The following is a 21,873-nucleotide window of genomic DNA, read 5'->3' on the forward strand; positions in this document are numbered from 1 at the left end:
TTTCAAACAATAACTCCTTTTATCCTGGATTGTTGAATAGAGAGATGTTAAAAGGAGAAAGGGTGTTGAATAGAGACTTTTACGAACATGTCCTAATGAAGACTCTAAACAGATCTGAATAGATTATTTGAAGAGAGACTCTGAACAGCAGTCGCCCACACCCGCCTTGTCACCTGATGTAGCAGAAATCTTATGCTGAATATGAATAGGATGAATCAAGCCTTTATAAGGGCCTGTCATTCGTGGTTCGCATATTGATATCGCGATTTTCGATTTTTCTAGATGGTATTTGAGGGAATAAGAGGAAATGGATACGCTGGTGATATTGCTATTGATGACATTTCTTATACTGTCGGAAGCTGCTCGATCATGCCAGCTAACGCCGTACCGATGCCGCCGACAACCTCTCCACCAACTACTTCGAGGCCACCAACGCCGAGTAAGAATTAAATAGTTAACAGTGATTGTATTTTTTACATTTTGGTAGTGAAGCCTTCCCGATCCAATCTCAGTTATGTTGCTCGTACTACTGTTGAATAATATGTCCCAGATACGCGTCCCGGGGGTTTTTTAAACGTAGCTGCCATGAAAATATTTTTGTCACATAATTTCAGAGATTAAGATTTGTCCTTATTTTTATACGACACAACCACAGGGTACAATAAAATACCAAGCCAGTACTAGAGTACAGCACTTGTATCAGATGACAAATTTGATCATGCCTGCATGACACCAGCATTCGATGCAATTCATTGTTGTGCCGCGGGACGGCCATGCTTTGACAAGATTATATTTTAGCTTTATGAAACTCGCTGCTTTTTGAAAAATCTGTGTTGTCATTTTCACTGTTCTATATCTTTGTCAAAATAAGGACAGAAGAATGCACCGAAATAACTAAAGGCCATGTTTGCTTGCATCGCTCTTGTTTATCATGAAATGCATGCCAAGATGTCGAGCCGTTTTGCTATATTTGTCAATCTTTTCTGGCTTATTCAAGCATTTACCTTGACATATATAACTGTTTATGTGCAACAATACTTTCAAGAAACAGAAATACATTGAACTGAATCACGCGATTTTTGAATTGCATCCAAAAACTTCAGTGATATTCTCAAAACGCGTCCGAAAGGCGGTTTCGCAAGCTGCCATTTTTGTTGTTGTTGCACTTACCATTATCCGTTTTAGGACCGTCTGTATACTCGTGTGACTTCCAAAAGGACTTCTGCTCCTGGACTCGAGATGCCTCAGCAAACTTCAACTGGACAAGGCACATCAGGTCAACTTCATCCTCGGACACTGGCCCCAGCACTGATCATACCATGAAAAATAGTAAGCATACCTTACGTACTTATAGATCCGATTGGTGGGTTCCAGTTTTCAAAGGTTTTTTCACGTTCCCTAAAAATAACCTTCTCTTGGCTGATGGCAGGGGCGGATTGATTCCAGTTTTCAAAGGTTTTTACACGTCCACTAAAAATAACCTTTTCTTGGCTGATGGCAGGGGCGGATTGATTCCAGTTTTCAAAGGTTTTTACACGTCCACTAAAAATAACCTTCTCTTGGCTGATGGCAGGGGCGGATTGATTCCAGTTTTCAAAGGTTTTTACACGTCCACTAAAAATAACCTTTTCTTGGCTGATGGCAGGGGCGGATTGATTCCAGTTTTCAAAGGTTTTTACACGTCCACTAAAAATAACCTTTTCTTGGCTGATGGCAGGGGCGGATTGATTCCAGTTTTCAAAGGTTTTTACACGTCCACTAAAAATAATCTTCTCTTGGCTGATGGCAGGGGCGGATTGATTCCAGTTTTCAAAGGTTTTTACAGGTCCACTAAAAAATCACCTTCTCTTGGCTGATGGCAGGGGCGGATTCTTGGTCAAATATTGGGGGGGGGAGTCTATTGTTTTAATAAGATGACGTCACGTTTCCCATTGTTTTGGAACAGAAGACCATTGTCCTCTAAAGTATTGGGGGCGGTCGCCCCCCCCTCGCCCCCAGGTGTTCGCCACCGATTGGAAGGGTTATTCGATGCTCAGGCGTTCCTTTGAGTTGTGTAACATGTTAAAATCATTTGAGTACTGGCAGGCAATTGACGGGTAGCTTATTCTGAAGGAGGCATTCAAATCTGCTAAATATTTGCTAGGCAATAATCAGCCTGGTTACTTAACCGATAATAGATAATAGTCAGCCTGACGGGACAACTGTATTTAAAGACGGGACAACAGAAATGATAATGAAATTTGTTTCAGTAGATTCTTTTGGAAGCCTCCGAATAACCGACTTCTCGTGGCTTCCGTCATCCCTCCAGTAATGTCCATTCTAGTCAGCTTTCTCTATGGTTTCTTAAAGTATAACTTGACAAGAGACATCTTTCCTATTCAAGGCTCTGGTTATTATATTTACATTGAAACTTCGTCGCCAAGAAGACCAAACGACACGGCGCGGTTGATGAGCCCCACGATTCCACCTGACGGTCGTATGGGTCATTGTGTCAAGTTCTGGTTCCATATGTATGGTCCGCATGTAAATGCCTTGAATGTTTACAAAAAAGTCGGTAATGTACTACAGCTGGCATGGAAACGAGTTGGAAACAACGGTAACATATGGAGATATGGCCAAGTGACTCTGAATAGCAATGTGCAATACCAGGTCTGTTAATTTGCATGGTATGCGATATGCGTGCCCTTTAGACTCCATCATTTTGTCTTTGTTTATGAGCCATGTTTACAACTAGACTCGGTGGCTCAAGTCACTGAGTTTCATTTCGACTCCTTCTTTGCATCAGTAGGATAGAATCTTTGAATTTTTGTGCACAGATGCTTTGAAAAGGCTGCTTAGAATGTTAACAGTAAGCGGTAACAAAAATCAAGTAGTGAATTTAACTTTTTCCTGTTTTGTTCTTGCTAGGTCGTGTTTGAAGGCGTTCGTGGCACAAGCTTTAGTGGTGACATTGCCCTAGATGACCTTGATGTCTCTCCTGGCGTTTGTCCAACACCAAGTGAGTCTTAGTACCCTAAGGTCGTGTAGCACTAAGGGTTTTCTTGTCACTGGGTATCTCGTCCTTCGTATCGTGTGGATTTTCGTTTCATTACACTGTGACCCAACCGCATTTCTAGATGTACGACCACCAAAGAAATATCATGTTCTTTAAGCCTGTAAATGCGCTATAGAAGATAATGTTAATGCAGAGGCAAGTTGGAAATATGTCTCGAAAGCCATGGCTGTTTTTCATGCCTTGAATGAAAAGCAATGTTGTTTTTATCAAAGCTTGATCTTTTTAAATTTTCATGACATTAAGAACTTAAAATGAATATTCTTTTAATAGCTGAATGTGATTGGGAGCATGGCTTATGTGGTTTCACCCAAGATTCTACCGATGATTTTGATTGGACTAGACAGAAGGGTAGTACCCCAAGCATCGGAACTGGGCCCAGTGTTGATCACACACTGCAAACAAATCAAGGTATTGTTTTCTCGTTTATTACGTAGTTCGAGTCATCGTTTTTTATACTGTATAAAAATGCCAAATATGTAATGGAAGTTGCTTTGTCAAGAATATACAAGTCATTTTTAATTTCTTTTTCATACACTACGATGCGTCGACCTGACGAAGTTTTTTAACTGCGAACTAGTTTATGCCAGGACTAACAGAATACCTAAACGTTGGAGGGGCAACGCAAAAAATTGAAACTTGGACACACACGTTTGAGTGTTTTTACTGGTACTGCACAAAACTGCCGTGAAATTTTAATGCTAATTTTCCAAAAGTCGCAAGTTATGTTTTGTCTTTCTGTCACATCAACTGAAGAACCAAATATGAAGAACCAATTCCGTTCACAACCCGACAAACTCATACGAAACCGTGGAAAGCCTAGATATGCATTTGTCATCCATTCTCTTTTTTTAAACAGGTTATTATATCTACACGGAAATGTCTGGCCTTAGAAGACCTGGAGACAAGGCAAGAATGGTGTCTCCAGTTGTCAGCACCAATGACGCCTTCTGTCTTGAATTTTGGTATCATATGCAGGGAATTCATGTTGGAACTCTCAACGTTTATCGGCAGGTATGCATGAATACGGTAATAGTTCAAATAGTGCGGGCCTGCAGTGTTCGATTCACTCAACATCCCAAGTGTTAAAGAGATTATTGCTCTCTAAACAATAAGACACTCACCCTTTGGTGATTCTCATTATTTGCCAAAAAGATTTATTACTGCATTTTATGGTAATGTGAAAAAGGGATGAAAATTTTCTGTAATTTTACTTTTTGATTTTTAACTTTTTACTGTGCTTTGCGTTACAATTTTGTTTTTACTTTACTTTATTTTATTTAACTTTACTTGCTATACTTTGCTGAATTCATTTATTTATGTTTGATTTTAAAACATTCAATGCATTCAGAAATAAAGTTCATCATTGGTTAAAGGGTAACTCCTCACCAGAGGTTTTGAACTTGTTTTAAAAAATGCGCTTCTTTTTCAAGTCAACTGGTGTTGGCAGTGTTCGAAGTATTGTATGGAGCCAAAGTGGCAACCATGGTGGCACATGGAAAATCGCCAGGGTAACTGTCAGTGCGGGTGCTGGTCGCCAAGTAACGTTTGAAGGTGTTCGCGGAAGTGGCTTTTCGGGGGATATAGCGATTGACGACATCAAGATGATTCCAGGAAATTGCCCACCACCAGGTAGGTTTTCCTGGAATTGTTCAAATATTATTTTGGCATTTTCATATTTGACATTTCAGATTTGGCTTGTTAAACCTATTTGGAACTTCTTCTCCTCGCTGCAAAATTTTCTTTAGACCTTAATAAATGAGCACTTCACTAATAACAGAAAACAATTGTTTTGTCCCACAATAAATTACAATTGTAGAGAAACAACCTTGGGAAAATTAAAGTGTAAATCCTCTGTAACAAACAATTCTGGCCCACGAAAGATAGGAGATGGTGTCCAATGTTTAGAGGTTTAAATATATTCGATTATATGCCAGAGCTCATAACTATTCTATGCCCACATAATTACGCTTTACTCCCATAATCATACACGGTAATATCCAACCTCCATTCTTCCCACCTCTCTATGTAATTATGCTGCTTGCACGGTGATTTTTATCTCTGTTGCGCATAACTGATATCGTCTCAACCTCTAAATTTCATTGACTTTTTGTCGTGTATTCAATTATAACTTGGAATTTGGTTGCGAGTAATAAATAATAATGCCCAGATTCTATGGGGTCTATTTTTGAAGTAGCTATTATCCACAAACAATTTATTATTCCTTTACTTTTCTCAGGTCATTGTGATTTTGAGACTGGTACTTGCACCTGGGTTAACGCCCAGACAGGAGATGATTTTGATTGGCTAAGGGGAACTCGAGGCACGCCCAGCGCCTTCACTGGACCGTCTGTTGACCACACCACTGGGACAGCGGCAGGTATATAGAAACGTACTGCAAATATAAAGGTTTAGGTTACTTTCAAATTCTGTTTCTTGTGATATCAGCAGGATACACTCTTACCAATGGTTCAAAGTTTCGCTTTAGATTGCGACAGCGTCTGGAGTTTAGGCTGGTTTCGGAAATACTAAACTTTTGAGATGATAGACCAGGTTCACTAAAGATGTATATGCTCTGGTATTTATTTCAGGTTATTACATGTTCATCGAGACATCTTCTCCACGAAAGGTAGGAGATGTTGCGTACCTCATGTCTGAAATGTTCCTTCCAACAAGTCTTCGCGGACGCTGCATCAAGTTCTGGTACCACATGATGGGGGGAAATATTGGAACGCTCAATGTCAACTTGATGACGCAAAACGGAACAAAGATACCTGTGTGGTCGTTAACCGGCCAGCAAGGGAATAACTGGATGTATGGACAGGCTCCAATTAGATCGAATGTGGATTACCAGGTCAGTCGGAAGACATAAATAGACTCGGTAGAATAGGAAACTGGTAATAATAAATGAAAGCAGACCAAAGCATTTATCAGAGTTGATCACAACGTTATTAAAATTTGACAGGTTTATGCCAAATAGTATTGAGCAGACAAATATTATTTTTTATCAATGAAATTGCCAGCGGGAAAGACGGTGGACCCGGTCATCTTTACAGAAAAATGCACCAATGTTGTAGTGTACTCGACATACCATATCATTTATTTCCAGAGCGAATATTGAAAAGTGACCATACCCGGTATGTGATATGAACACATTGGCCTGATCAGTTACCCAGAAGTCATTTCATGTCTTTCAGCAGTGCTTCGAACTGCTATAGACAGTTTGTAGCCACTCATGCGGGACCGACACTTAACCTGAAACCATCTTTCTCAAAGTAGTATCATCGTGTAACTTAAAAAATTTTATCATTAAAAGCGACTATTGAGACTCTTTTCCCCACCGTTTGCAGATGATTTTCGAGGGTGTACGTGGCAATGGCTTTCAAGGAGATATCGCTCTTGATGACATCGAGTTCACAAACTTCGCATGCGGAAATCTTCCAGCCAACTCCGTTCCAGTTGCACCAACCACCAAAGCACCAAGCACTCCAGCTTCAACCAGACCTCCCACACCAGGTACTTAAAAAAAGTAACCCTTTGTGTCGTTTCTCTTGCTGTAATGCACTCCGTTGAATTATCGGTGATATGATCGTTGAATTATCGGTGATATGATAGTAAAATATGACTTCATGACCATGTATTGTCAAATGTATGATTAGCTGTTGAAGTTTTTCATGAATAGCCTGTTTTATATGCAGACTGTCGTGGTAGTGTGCAAACGTTACCCCTTTTTATACAAGTTGCCCCCGTCTTCCAGCTCAAAGAACTGAGCGCCTATTAAGCAACATACGACTCCCCTTCAAATTCCAATCCACACCCCAGTATGTCCTGTATAATTACAGATCATTCGTGTTTGTTTTTTTGGATCGTGGTAATGTTCGTTCGAGGATTGTTTTGGATTGTTCAAGATTGTTGGTCACTAATTTCCTTCTGCTTGACTTTTTTGTAGCACCATCACCATGGAATTGTAATTTCACCAAAGACAAATGCTCTTGGGCAGATGATCCAACTGGTCATTTTAACTGGACCAGACACCAGGGCTCTACTGGATCAGGATTAACGGGACCACAGAATGACCATACCACCGGAACAGGTTATTCGGCCATTACTTTCTGTGATCCCTGGACGTTAAACTAATTACATATGTCTTTTTTCAATTCCTGTTTAAACATCATGTAGAAAACAAGTATGCTCGTGGCAGTCAAAAATTTTAAGGAAAAAATTATTTGAAAATGGCTTTGAAAAAAGCAAACATTTAGTAAACTAAAGCTTTTCGTCTGACACTCTTCAGTGTTTAAAACATCAGAACATAGAATGAAAATGAAAATCAAGTTGGAAGTTAATGCTTCTTGTCTGAAGTTTCAAACAGAATATTTAGTTTCCCTCTATTTTTTAAATTATTGTCAAAAATATGCAAGTTTTTCGACCAAAAATAGATTGAACAACAACGCTGCAACCAAAATTAAGATATTCTGAAATATGGGCTTCTTGTCGAATACAACTGATTTTAGAGTTTGCAGCTGATTTACTAGAAGGCTATATCTCGAAATAATTTCCCCGGGATTATTATGGTTAGTTGCGAATTTGATTGTTTGATTGATTGGTTGATTTATGCTGATTGTGTCTTCCTTGGGTTACTTTTAGCAAGCGGATGGTATATCTTTATTGAGACATCCTACCCACGTGTGCCTAATGATACTGCTCGATTGGTTAGTCAGAGAGTGCCGTCAACCAATAGAAAATGTCTCCAGTTCTGGTATCACATGTATGGAGATCACGTTGATAACCTGACTATCTACATGAAGACTGGCTCTAGTATGACTAAATTATGGCAGAAGCGTGGTACCCAGGGCAACAGATGGCGTCATGGCTTACTCAATATCGTGTCCAGTCAAATGTTCCAGGTACGTTTTACGTCTTTGTTGTACTCTTAGGCTTAATTGAAATCTATAATCAAGAAGGTCATACCATATTGCTCTTAAACTGGAATTTAGGACATTAGAACGTGGATGTCATGGATGAATAAAAAATTAACTTTCATGCTCACGACATGTTGTTTTCTTTAAATAATTTAAAACAGTCAATTTGAGCAAGTTATAATAGTTTAACTTTCCACAAGCTAGTTATATCGTGAAAATTACTGTTTACCTATCCGTTACAAAGCGTTCGATGCCGTATAGGCAAAACAATGCATGCTTTTGGTGAACCGAGTTGCCTGATAGTCAGATTAATCATGAACCAACGAATAGCAACTTAAAACCTTCCTGTTCCGTACACCGAAAGCAAGTTCGTTGTATATTAATTGCAGTGTCTTAACAACTAACACGCGTCTTGATGAAAAGTTTATGCTCTTACAGACCTGTTTTGAATTTATTACTTCTGCTATGTATTATTTAAAAATTATTTCTGTTTTGCTTTAATTGTTCCTTTTTGCTAATAACCCGAGCTCGATATGTCCATGCTTTTTGTGGGTCATGTGTATTACAGTATATCTTTTAAAATGGCTTTGAAAAACAACATTTGAGAAAACTAAAGCTTGTCATCTGACACTCTTAAAATTTTAAAACGTCAGAACATAGATCGAAAACTCTACTCTAGGAAACATATACCCAGTTGTGGATCGGACTAGGCCAATCAGAAACACGAACACATGACTGTTGAGGTTGACCAATCAGTGCCGCTTGCCTTTTGAGAATGTTACCAATGGAGTCCTAAGGTGAAAACGAACTCTTTCTGTCTACACAATAGCGGTTTTTTCGTGCTAATGTAGATAGATTCCAAAACTGCTAGGTGGAATGATGATCGGGCTTTACCAATAATCCGAAACATATCGCCTTTATAGCACAATCTGGGTTTTCCAATAAATGCTGCCCGATAGCAGAATCGCATGTCTTAGTTGTACTTTTAGATCTGCAAGACCGAGGTGGCGCTCTCTTTAGGGATGAGTTTTGTTTCTAATGCTAGACGGAACATGCTGTTTTATTCTATCCCCCACTCTTTGGGTAGTGCGTCCTACGTAGCCAGAATCACACTGGCACGTAAATTCATAAACAACAAAACTCTTTTTGTGTGTTACTATTATTTTTATTTTATATTTTTTTACTATTTACTGTATTTTTACACCTGTATCCTAAAATTGAAATTTAATTTACCTTGCAAAATTCTGAGGATTCTATGGACCGCAATCACTTTGCCATGCCTGTAAGTGACAGTGGAAAGGCGATTTTCAGAAATCTTTGAATTCATCATTCTGTTTTAGATTGTTTTTGAAGCGACAAGAGGAGCTAGCTACCGAGGTGACATCGCCCTGGATGATATATCCTTGAATGACGGAAGCTGCCCACCTCAAGGTAAGTTGGTATATACTGTCGTCTATATTGGCCTACGGGCCTTAAATGCTGCTATTAATATGAACCAAAAATGGTTTAATTTAATTATATGTTGTCTTTTCATTGGACTCTGATTCGACTTACAAAACTATATCATGTTTTGATTAGTCTTGTAGCTATTTTGTACACACCAACTCAAGATAAAGAGTTGAAAAATAGTTATGATAAAGTATTTTTCGGTCGTTCCTTTTGGATTTGTTCAGGATTGAATGACATTGCTTATTTCGCATCTGTTTGATGTTTCATCTTGATATCATATTTGTTGATTTTCAGCGGAATGCACTTTTGAGGATACAAACCTTTGTGGCTGGACAAATGTTCACGGAGATAATTTCGATTGGTCCCGGGCATCCGGATCAACTGCCAGTGTCGGTACTGGACCGAGTGCGGATCACACATATGGAACCAGTCAAGGTGAGAAGAGAGAGCCCTATGCACGGCAAATTGCACCTCAATAATATATAAACATATTTACGTGTTTATACAAGTGATATACTTATTTCTGATTTTATAAAAGTGATATAAGTTTTCTGATATTGTTTTTTAAGTTTTAACATTTTTTTTACTTTGTCTACGAAGGCAGGGCTTGGCCTCCCTATTAATTTACTTAGCACACTTAGGAAAAAATTCCCTTCTCTTTTCAAATACGACGTCTCTTTTCTATCTGATAATCGCTTTCAGGTATTGAAAAGAGGCCCTAAGGCTGATACATGGCTGCAGATATAACACCAAGGGCTAAAGATTTGTTTACAAAGCAAAGCAAAGACAACTTCTGTTTTTAATGTATTTATTGCATAGAATTATTCCTTTGAATGTTAACTCAATCTCGTGGCTCCATTGCCAGTTGCAAGCCACCGCCATTCGCGTGATCTAAGAAAGACAATTCTCTTTCAGGTTACTATGTGTACATAGAGGCTTCTGCTCCACGTTCTAAGGGACATAAGGCTTGGCTGCGCAGTCCGGTATTCACTCCATCAACCGGTCGTTGCTTACAGTTCTGGTACCATATGTATGGATACAACGTCGGAACCCTGAATGTTCTTACGTACTCAAACGGGTCGCGGTCAACTCCATTGTACTCCCTTAGTGGAAGCCAAGGGAACATCTGGCGTATTGCGCAAGTTACTATTGCCAGCACCGTTAACCATCAGGTCAGTGATTATATACATAGATTCAAACATAGATTCAATAATGATCCGCCATTATTCCTTACATGAGCCTCTTAGCGAAGGCCTCTGTTCTATTCAGGTCCTTTAATGCTATATCGTATGCATTTTGTATTGGATCACTTTTCACTTCAGAGAGGCGTTCTATTCACCCTATTACGCCTGAATCCTGTATGCTCCATGTCGTTTTTGAGGAATCAAATCACTCGGCTTTGAATATCGTGTGGAGAAAACCAAGATTTGAATGTGAACGTTAAACAGTCCTAAAACCAACTAATTGAAATTTCTCTTCAGATGATATTTGAAGCTTCTGTTGGAACTTCATACTCTGGCGACATAGCAATTGATGACGTCCTTATCAAAGATGGCGCTTGCCCATTACCAGGTATAGCTATTATATCCTGTTATTTTATCGTTCCAAGACATATTCTATCTGTAAATAAGATATGAATTGTTGCCATCATTTTAACATTCTTACTGAATTCCTGTTGCTAGGAAATTGTGCTTTCGAGACTGGGATGTGCACATACATGAATGTCAAAACTGGAGACGAATTTGATTGGTTGATCGGTTCTGGAGGTACTACCAGCCAATTTACAGGCCCAAGCGTTGATCACACAACGGGAACGAAATCTGGTGAGTACATTGATCGAATCTATGAAACGATATTATTCCAAGCTCACAATAATCAGAATTTGATGATGGGAATACTAATCGTGCAAATATGGTGTCTTATACAGCGCAAATCTGCCTGCCTGACAATACTTGTGCTCGTTTTCCAGGTCGTTTCCTGTTCATAGAGACATCATGGCCTCGACTTCCAAAGGAGACAGCAAGAGTTGAAAGCGAGGTCATCATGGGCTCCAGCACTGGTACATGCTTACGCTTCTGGTATCACATGCAAGGTGCCCATATTGGAACATTCAATGTATACTTGAAGATAATTGGGATCTCGACCTCCATTCTTTGGAGTTTGAGTGATGCACAGGGATCGAGCTGGTTGCAGGGCCAGATTCCGGTTAAAAGTGGAAGACGAAATTTCCAGGTGTGTATTTTGGTTGTCACCACTGAAATATGATGCGTCACTTCTTGTGCGTTTCGCCAGTCTTTGTGCAGAATCTACTCGTTGTATAACTTATTGCCAGGTTTTCTACATTACATGTCTCTTTCGTTTACAAAGCTCATTATTACTCAACTGTGTTACAGAAGTATACAACGGTTGTTACATTACTGTATAATTAAAATGAAAAATCCACAGTAATGGGACCAGCAAAAGGTTTTTTATGGTCTGAAGGTTTAAAGACAAAGAATGACACAGCGAATAAGATGAAAGTTCGAATCTGCGAATGAAGATATACAGCCACTCTCATATCAGAGTTCTGAATAGTTACAACAGTTGATTAGGGTGGCTTTAAAAGGAAATAAAATACACAAATGTTTGAAGTCTCAACGATGTTTTTTGGTCTTGACTGATATTTATACATAGCTTGTCGGCTGAAATTGTTTTTGTCGTAGGCTCAACAAGGAAATGGTTCTACTCAACCATCGGTCTTTTGTGCTGGAGTTTACAAACTAAACAGTTTTATTTCAATCTACGAGGCTATTATTTCTTGTTGTGGCGAGATGATAAATCAACTTCGTTCATTAAGTTATCGACATAAATGATTGACCAAATGTAACTAATTTTGAATTTTAGATCGTATTTGAGGGTATACGAGGGTCAGACTACCAGGGTGACATTGCTCTAGATGATATCTCCATGCAAGCGATCCAGGGAACCTGTCCACTGCAGCCAACACAGGCTACCCCATGGGGATGCAATTTTGAACAGGACACGTGTAACTGGCGCCAGACAACAGATGATTCATTTGACTGGAGAAGATACCGTGGGCGGACAAGTTCTACGGGAACTGGCCCCAACTATGATCACACTCTTGGCAACTGTAAGTGAAAGATTTCATCCGTTGCACTTATACTCAGTGCTAGTCCGCATCCTGATGTATTTTCCGGACTTTTAGGGAGAAAGTTATAAAACGTTTGCCATAACCTAATCCTTCAAATATTGCTTTATTGGGTTATAAATATGCTAAAACTCTTAGGTAATCAAGTTATATTTCGCCCATCTTGAATAGAAAAGACCACTATTTTGTGCCAAGTCTTATTTGCTACGTCACTTACCCGTTTTTAAGCATTTGAAAATGGTAGTTCCTGCATTTAATAATATTTTGAGCTGAAGTTGTTTGTCATCCCTTGCTCAATTTTTTTAATAGATTTTAAAAATATATCTCTTGACAAGGCGAGACCCCTGTAATTGACTGTGAAAGTCTTTAGTGCATTTGGAGTATTGTGTATAGATACTTCTGTCAATCTTGTATATGCAACTTCTAAAAAAGTGCTTAGTATCTCGTGGTATTTTTAAAAATACTTTTGTCACTAGGGTACGGTTACTATATGTACATTGAGACCTCAGCTCCGCGTCGTCCAAACGACACTGCCAGACTAATCAGTCCAGTAGTACGCGGAAATGGCACCGTACTTACACAATGCGTCAGTTTCTACTACCATATGTACGGACCGCACGTCAATACTTTGTCAGTATACACTAGGTCGAACGGCCGATATGACGCCCCGTTGTGGGTTAGAAATGGTACGCAAGGGCCTAACTGGCGTTATGGCGAGGTCCAGGTCAAGACTGGTGATTCCTTCCAGGTCAGTCTTACGCAAGGATCTTCTTAGGTTGATCCTTGATATTAAAACGAAAACGATAATTTGTCACTCTGGTATCAATTTAGCTTGTTCATCGCTATGTGTTATTGTATAGGGTTTGTATGTATGTAAAGTTGTACGTAGTGGGACTTAAAAACTAAAAGGTAATCTATAGCCCTCTCGATTTCAAAGTCAATTCATCGCAACCACATGATTGGAACGTTAAAATCGTTCTGTCAATTCTGTCATACCTTCAATGGTAATTAGCTTCTTATTGTACTTCGATTTTGCCAATGTTTCTAAAATAATTTGATTTTTAAGCTTATTCTGCTTTGGTTGACGTCTGAGTTAGAAAAAGATGATTTTTCATCAATTATTAAGAACATAGCTTTTGAAATTGGTATTCCTTAAGTTATGACATATAGTTCGTTAATATACTAGAAAGTCATATTCTACTTAAATCTATTCGACCCACGATATGGTAATTTTAAACTTTAGAAAGCAATTTTCCAGTAAGTTAGGTTTTATGGTTAGTTTCCAGACTTAAGTTAGATTTCACCTGGAGTAAGTCTCTGCGTAGCTACGAATGCTGTTAAATGCTTATTTAGTACTACTAAAATGTGTTGCGTTTTAAGAGGTCCATCGCAATTGGATAGTTTGCTGTTATGAAGCGTGAGAGCAACTTTTGCTGACTTCTTTGTTTTTGGGGATATTTCAATCATTTGTCCGTTGGCTCAAGATAACGGTTTTAACCTCTATTTCAGATTGTATTCGAAGGAAAAAGAGGATTAGATTTCAAGGGTGATATTGCAATCGACGATATTGATATGAAATACGGAGACTGCATATCATCAGGTTGGTGTCGTTGACTCTTATTCTTCTTTGACAACAATATATTTTAAAGATACTGCAGTTATCCAAACCTTTTTTCTATCAATCATAACCCTTTTCTATCAATGATATTTTTATGAGGCTACAAAGAGATTTATAAGTGTAGAAAGTGACAGCTGATCCAAATCACAGGAATAATGTAGCAAAAAATATTCAAAGCAGATAAGGAAGTTTTTTTGTGACATTCAGTTGATTAAATCACCTTTGATAGTCATGTGAAAGATTGATTTCAACCTCATTTGCTATTCGAAACTTTTGCGTTTGAAGCCCATGTAACCAAGGACGTCGCAACCGGGATGGGCATTAGAAATACGTGCCCCCAATTTCCCATTTCTAATAAACATTTGCAAAAAACCCTTCTTCTGTGACATAGTGTTCCTTCTCTCATGTGTCCTTCCAAATTTGAAATGCTTCTAAAATCCCGTCCTTTGATCGCTGATTTTTCGTTCCGGAAAGACCCTTCTTAAACGGAAGCTACAGCATTGTTGATCGGCTTGCATTTCAAGTTTAAGTTCCTAATCGTTTCTCTCTTGTGTGCTTTTGAACGACTTTCTCTTACGACATTTTTCTGTTCCAGGAATATGTACATTTGAGGCAGCTAATATCTGTGGATGGGTCAACAGCAAAACAGACGCTTCTGACTGGAAAAGAGCAAGTGGTAGCACTGCTAGTGTTGGAACCGGACCCCGGAACGACCACACATATGGAACCGGTTTCGGTAGGTTTTAAGGAGTTTGATATTTGCTGGCACCTGAAAGCGTTTGTCTTTATAGGGAACTTTTTTTATTGACAAAGTGGCTTTTATTTTTCTGTTAACATTATAACAAAGACTTCCATTAGAAAAGCCTTGGTTATATTCTCGCCATGATAAGCTTTCAATTACATGACATTTCCAATTTAGGTCACTATTTGTACCTTGAAACTTCCACAACCTTGCCTGCTGGCTCTAAGGCGATCATCAATACACCATACTACTACAACAACGGACAGAAGTGTGTTCAATTCTATTATCACATGTATGGCAATACAGTCGGACAGCTGAATGTTTACGTGAAGTACTCCTTCTTCAGCAACCAGTTGTTGTTTAGTAAATCTGGCAACCAAAACGACACATGGCGTTTGGCCCAAGTCCAGGTTACGAGAAGAACGTATTACAGGGTTAGTAACTTAGGCCTATTCTTGCAGTTTTTGTGCTTTTAAATACACGCATATATGTTAATTCTTTTCTGGTCGTTTGAAAATTAAATACCACTCGATTTCGTTAAACTTGAGCTCAAAACTTCCAAACATGATTTTTTTGACAAAAATTGTCAATGACCATAAACGCTCTTTGGATACAGTTAGCTGACGGACTCATAGATGAGGAAATCGAAGCCACGTGGCCTGTATGCGAGTAAAGGGCGCTAAGTTAGGTTCGATATATAAAAGTGAGTTCCCTTTGATGAGTTTCGTATTGAGATTTAAGCATAAGATAACCATCCTTATGTGGGTGATTTTGAGCTAACTACAGATTTTGAATGATGAATTTTGCTTTTGTTTGAGCTAGAATTTCTTCCCCGGGAATATGGTACATATGTTTTTTTGTGCTTGACTACTTTTAAGTTTTACCGCTAGCTCTTTGGTTTTCAATACTTTCAAAATTCTTAACACTTTGGGATTATAGATGGTTTTCGAGGCTGTGAAAGGCTCAAGTTTCACTGGTGATATTGCAATTGACGATTTCAAGATCAGAGATGGTGCATGCCCCAACCCTGGAGATTGTGATTTCGAAGATGGAGACACGTGCTCTTGGACCAACTCACAGACGGATAATTTTGATTGGATAGTAGGAAGAGGTGGAACGCCAAGCTTTCTTACTGGACCAAGGATTGACCACACGACAGGAACTGGTGCAGGTGAGCTTTACTATTTGTCGCTTCAAATGAAAAAAATAGACAATTGCTGTACTATATTAACAGTACGTCTACGAATGGACCGAATCTCTTTATGACGTAATTGGATCGTCAGTTTTGTTCATGCATCGCTACTTATGTGTTAAGGTCAGTTCTTTTCAATCTTTTTTGTGCCATGGCTCATTTTTTACACTGTAACTGTTCCACGTCATAACATTTGCAAAGATGCAACAGTTTAATAGCATATTCTTTCAATTCTCTATTTCACTAAGAATATCAATATCAATGCTATGAAACAAATGATCGGGCATTTGAATCCACAGCTGTTCTATGATGTCATTTCTTTTCGAAGGGTACTACGCGTTTATAGAGAGTTCCGCCCCCCGGCGAACAGGAGACAAGGCTGTTTTGACAAGCATGGAGTTCCCAGCTACCACTGGCGGGGGGAGATGCATTTCCTTTTGGTATCATATGTATGGTTCATCCATTGGTACATTGAACATATTCCAGAAGACACTTGTTGGCACAACAGTCACCGGTACAAGGTTGCTATGGCAGCTGAAAGGAAACCAAGGCAACACGTGGCTGCAGGGGAGAATTCCCTTGACATTTAACACAAACTACCAGGTAAGGATCAAAAGTGTCATAGCCTTTTCTGCATCAAATGACCGAAAATATTAGATTAATCGATTTCAAAGAATAAAATAGACGAATAGTAAATATGATTGATAGCGGTTTGCAGGTATGTTCAAAGACAGGCCACCCAGTAATGAGAGTTTGATCGAATTAGACCCTGACAGTGTACCTTCTGTTCGTTTAGATTATGATCGAGGCAATTCGAGGCACAAGTTTCAGTGGAGACATTGCTGTAGATGACATCGAGTTCACTCAAGGCTCCTGCGCATTCACCCCGTACGCTGCTTTGCCACCTGGCGTCAGTACGCCAGCGCCAACACCAAGTGTGACACCATCCAGAGGACCGACCGCCGGTAAGGAATTTACTTTTATTTTTCTTGGTCCCTTCGTAATTCGTAAACTTGGGATTCCGCTGTGCAACCATTAAATTAAGCCAATTATAAATGCATCCGATCTGTGCAGCAAATCGAATGCCACAACTAGATACCTCACGTATATATCTCCAACTAAAGCAACATGTTTTGTTAGGTTGCTTATGATATAGTTAAAGGATTATACCTTGATGGTAGTATCGAAATATTAACTGATGATATAGCATACATAGGAAATAACACCAATCCCCAGTAGTCGCTTCAGTAACGCATCCAAACGTATTTTAGGCAATACTGGTTTCGACTGCAACTTCGAGTTGGGTTGGTGCACCTACACGACGAACAGTTCAGCAAGATTCCGCTTCCTCAAGCACAAGGGTAACACAGCTTCTGCTGGCACTGGGCCCCACTATGACCATACATACGGGAACGGCACTGGAACCTATGTTTATGCCGAAGCCTCCTCCCCAGCACAACCTAATGACACGACACAGCTTACAAGTGCCGAAATCCCTGCTTTTAGTGCACCTGGCAAATGTCTCAGTTTTTGGTATCACATGTATGGACCGCACGTTGGCTCACTCAGAGTGCTGACCAAGGCAAGTTTATATTGTTTATTGTTTTGGTTTTGCCTCAAGGTGACACATTCCTTGTAAGCTCTTTCCAGCGCTACTTTAAGTCAAGTATTTTATCGTAACTACTAGGCAAAGAATGACGTCATTGTGAATGATAAAATGATAAAACGAGTCTCGTTCCCGGGCTGCTACATGTACACTGAAAAATCATTGTCTCTTCGTCAATGAAACAAAACAAGATCTTCAAATTTTTTGCTCTACAAAAAAGCAAAGCAGCATATTCGTAGAGAACTAGGCCTGTCTGTCAATACATATCATTGTATCTTATGTTAGATTGGAGCCGTATCATTCTTGAAATGGCAAAGAACAGGAACCCAAGGAGACGAATGGAGACGCGGTCTTGTACAGCTGCCTACCACTACAGCCAAAAGCAGAATTGTATTTGAGGCCATTCGTGGTGTCAGTTACAGCGGGGACATTGCTATTGATGACATTTCTGTCATGTCAGGCACATGTCCACCACCAGGTATGATTATTTTAAAAATTTGCTAACGAAGTTTAAGGGCTATGTTAATAAATTTCAAAGTACCACCGCAGCTTACTATAAAAATTGCTGTTAATGAGCCCGAAAGGTTGTAGATTCATTGTAAATCGTTGCATTTAATGATCAGTCTTGAAATAAAATATCTTTTCGAGGATCTTTTGTGGGGTTGGCAGTCTGGCTCGATTCTATCTAAATATTTTTGCAATTTTTTAACGTGTAACTTCGATATGCTATAAGGTAGTCACGCAGGAGATGTTTCTGGGTATGCAGAATTAGTTTTATGATTACAGAAACCATTGTACATATGAAACGGCGATGCTTTAGAGCGCTAATGTAGATAATTTTATCTTTATGGCTTTGGGTAGAGTCGAATATATTTTTTTCCAGATGAGTGTGACTTTGAGTACAGTGTTGGAGGTAATATTTACTGTCAATGGACCCAGGACAAAACAACCGACAATTTTGATTGGACACGAGCCAATGGACAAACAGCATCCTTTGGCACTGGGCCAGCTACAGACCATACCCTGCAAACAAGCCAAGGTTCTTGTTACTTTGATTTTCAACTTCGTTTTTGATCTGCAAAATTACTCTTAAATCTCGTTCAATGTAAGAGCAAGAAGTGAATTACAAGCATATAGAAAGTTAAGGCACACAAACTTGTGAGCACCTCGACCTCACCCCAGCTTCAAGAGAGGGCACCCGGCGAATCTCACCTTCTTTGTAAGGGGGCAATGTGATAAAGCTGTGTTTCCCAAAAAATTGTCTTTTCAAAATATAGACAATCAAGGCCTTTTAAAAAAGTTTGTTATCGGAAGGGCGCATGCCATCTATGCACTGCCACTGCCTCGTTCGTTACCTAATGAAAGCCTCAAAAGTTTGGTATAATTTGTAATTTCAGGCTTCTTCTTGGTGGCTCATTTTTCGTTTCTAAAGTTACCCGCTGGAAAACTTTGGGGAATACATAGATTTTAAATTTTTTTTTATAAAAATTATATTTAATCAAATTATCTTGATCTTGAGTATCATCCATTTATTAGAAATGGGAAACTTAAATGTCGTAAAAAGAGAACTTTTAACAAAAAAGGGTGTCTTGTTATGTATGTTTGATTGATACAAGAGTTTTAATGAGTTTGAATCTCACTCTTAGGCTACTACATGTATATAGAAACATCATCCCCGCGCCGTCAAGGAGACAAGGCAAGATTCCTGTCACCGGTTCGTTCACCAACGACCGGCTCATGTCTGGCGTTCTGGTATCACATGTACGGAACAACAATCGGCAGCCTTTCTTTGTACAGTAGAGTCAATAGTGCAGATAATTTGCTGTGGAGCGAGTCAGGAAATCAAGGAAATATTTGGAGAATGGCCATGAAAACACTAACTTCATCTTCTAATTATCAGGTAATGTCCTGCCTATGCACTCCTGGACTTGAATCTGTATTTTGTCAACAATCAGGGACTGATGTAGCTCAGCGTCTCGTGTCTTCCTTAAAGGCAATCTGTCTCGTTGTGGATTGGTTATTGAGAACAATAGCTGGAACAATAGCCTAAACACGATTCCAGCGCTCCGCCATATAATTGACAATGCGATAAATTGAAGGTGGACTGGAAACAGTAAAAATCCCTTTGTTCTTATAACTAATCAACGTCGTGACAGATTGCCTTTGCGCCCCTTTACCAGCCGAGCTGTTGGGTAAACATCCCATTAAGAGTGTTGATTGGACCCTGTTAAATTCGTCTTGGATATTCAATAGCCCCGTCCCTTTAATCCTTCAACTAAACCCCTGTCCACATTCAAGTCACTTCGAGGCCTCTGATACGTTTTATTTATTTTAAAATTCTATTTTTCAAAATATTGGATTCTCGTCGTTGTTTTACGTTGTTCCTGTACCTTGCGTCACAATTCGGCGGACGGGCTTTCCGGTGTATCTTACTTCTGCCATACACATTCATTCAGTTTGATAATTAATGTAATTCAGCGTGTTGTGCGTTGAGGGAGCAACAAAAATAGATTAGTATAGTAAAGGTACGACTTTATATATGGATGTTGAATATCAATGCGACGTTTTGAGCGGAAAATCAGTTACGGAGAATAGTAAGAACAACACTCATCCAGTTTCTGATACACAGTCTGCAAGTAGCCCCAACTCATTTTTAAATTAAATTACAATTATCAACATTTCATTTTCTAACAACTTGAAGGCAATGTAACCCACTGGTATACTATGCTATAGTAAATACTGGTATACTATATAAGTAACCCACTGGTATGATATGATAAGCTAAGCTAATAGCTGATCGTTTTATTGTAGCTCATGTTTGAAGGAACAGTTGGTTCCAGTTACACGGGAGATATTGCCATTGATGATCTGAAAATAGTTAGCGGAGCATGTCCTCGCCCAGGTATGCCGTCAGGATCTAGTCCCTTTTTGCTTGATGCATCAATGCGCCAAATTTAGCCGTTTTTCATACACAGTTTTATTTGGTCTTCTATTTATTAGATAAATTCGTCTGTTAAATTGAATAATATTTCATGTATGATAGCTTTGTGATAGACTTAAGTACACATGAGAAATCGACTAAGTATCAAAATCACGATTATAGGCAGTAAATAACATATCCTCCGACAATAAAGTTTTGCAAACAAAGTTAAGCATAATTTATAGAACTAACTCGCGTAGTTGATATTTCGAATATGCAGTTTATTAGAAAAATATTATTTTCTAAGTCTATTTGGCATCCAAGCTTTTAGTATTGATGAACAATTTTGCAATAAAATGCCAAAAAAAGTGAAGTAAAATAAAAAAGAAAACAAGCAACGACGTCAAGTCGTTTTTAGGGATTACGATATCATGTAACATTGCTTAAGTTGTTTTTGTTTGCGGTACATCACTGTCCACATATAAGTGCCAAGTGATTATATGATCGAATGATTCTTTTGCAGGACATTGTGATTTCGAAGCCTTTAAAACATGCACATACCTCCAAGATCAAAGTGAGGATAACTTCGACTGGATACGAGGCCATGGAGCAACCTCGAGTTGGCGCACGGGCCCGTCTATTGACAACACCAAGAAAGATGCCAGTGGTCATTATATGTATATCGAGGCCTCAGCCCCACGAAAGCAAGGAGACAAAGCAAGACTCGTCAGTGAGTTCTTCCCCCCAACTGGAACTTTTGGCAGATGTGTGAAATTCGCTTTCCATATGTTCGGCACGTCAATGGGAACTCTCAATGTTTACGTCAAAACTGGGGCAGGGAATCAGTCAGAAACTTTGATTTGGTCAACGTCAGGCAACCATGGAAACGTTTGGATTCCGACTGCCCAGGCCCCTATCGTCTCTTCTCAGAGCTATGCAGTAAGTTCCTCAATGTATGATATATCTAAATCAAACGCACTCAGTTCATACAGTCTTGTTAATATCTTTCCATATGACAAATGAAACGTAGTTTGAATGATTTTATGTTTGCCTATTTATGAATAACTTAGCCCGACGTTAGAATATATTTGGCATTTTCACAATCAGATAGTTATCCTTTAGTTCCATTAATGGACATTTCAAACTAAAATTATAGTTTCTCTTCAAAGAGATTGAGCAAATTAAGAGACTAAAATTATTTCTTTTTTATTCCTTCTTAGCTGGGAC

The 21,873-nt window shown here is 39.0% G+C and overlaps 1 protein-coding gene across 2 annotated transcripts in view; it reads left to right on the plus strand.

Annotated features, from left to right (window-relative positions):
* Nucleotides 1-21,873, plus strand: part of LOC135680872 (MAM and LDL-receptor class A domain-containing protein 1) — an 80,203-nt gene that overhangs the window by 25,982 nt on the left and 32,348 nt on the right. For both annotated transcript variants that reach the window (XM_065195080.2, XM_065195081.2), the window contains exons 31-62: nt 283-439; nt 1,186-1,329; nt 2,384-2,649; nt 2,908-2,998; nt 3,326-3,463; nt 3,912-4,066; nt 4,486-4,684; nt 5,292-5,432; nt 5,644-5,906; nt 6,403-6,568; nt 7,002-7,145; nt 7,697-7,956; nt 9,312-9,402; nt 9,715-9,855; nt 10,336-10,592; nt 10,902-10,992; nt 11,103-11,243; nt 11,390-11,652; nt 12,304-12,550; nt 13,045-13,316; nt 14,078-14,168; nt 14,782-14,922; nt 15,106-15,362; nt 15,868-16,099; nt 16,449-16,723; nt 16,917-17,085; nt 17,392-17,702; nt 18,012-18,204; nt 18,610-18,765; nt 19,373-19,626; nt 20,538-20,628; nt 21,170-21,585. In XM_065195080.2, coding sequence (XP_065051152.2) covers nt 283-439; nt 1,186-1,329; nt 2,384-2,649; nt 2,908-2,998; nt 3,326-3,463; nt 3,912-4,066; nt 4,486-4,684; nt 5,292-5,432; nt 5,644-5,906; nt 6,403-6,568; nt 7,002-7,145; nt 7,697-7,956; nt 9,312-9,402; nt 9,715-9,855; nt 10,336-10,592; nt 10,902-10,992; nt 11,103-11,243; nt 11,390-11,652; nt 12,304-12,550; nt 13,045-13,316; nt 14,078-14,168; nt 14,782-14,922; nt 15,106-15,362; nt 15,868-16,099; nt 16,449-16,723; nt 16,917-17,085; nt 17,392-17,702; nt 18,012-18,204; nt 18,610-18,765; nt 19,373-19,626; nt 20,538-20,628; nt 21,170-21,585 — 6,213 coding nt within the window. The remainder of the gene's footprint in view (nt 1-282; nt 440-1,185; nt 1,330-2,383; nt 2,650-2,907; nt 2,999-3,325; nt 3,464-3,911; nt 4,067-4,485; nt 4,685-5,291; nt 5,433-5,643; nt 5,907-6,402; nt 6,569-7,001; nt 7,146-7,696; nt 7,957-9,311; nt 9,403-9,714; nt 9,856-10,335; nt 10,593-10,901; nt 10,993-11,102; nt 11,244-11,389; nt 11,653-12,303; nt 12,551-13,044; nt 13,317-14,077; nt 14,169-14,781; nt 14,923-15,105; nt 15,363-15,867; nt 16,100-16,448; nt 16,724-16,916; nt 17,086-17,391; nt 17,703-18,011; nt 18,205-18,609; nt 18,766-19,372; nt 19,627-20,537; nt 20,629-21,169; nt 21,586-21,873) is intronic.

Source organism: Rhopilema esculentum, chromosome 18 (assembly GCF_057945365.1).
Source record: "Rhopilema esculentum isolate cy_ngs chromosome 18, ASM5794536v1, whole genome shotgun sequence".
In the NCBI taxonomy this organism is placed as follows: domain Eukaryota; kingdom Metazoa; phylum Cnidaria; class Scyphozoa; order Rhizostomeae; family Rhizostomatidae; genus Rhopilema; species Rhopilema esculentum.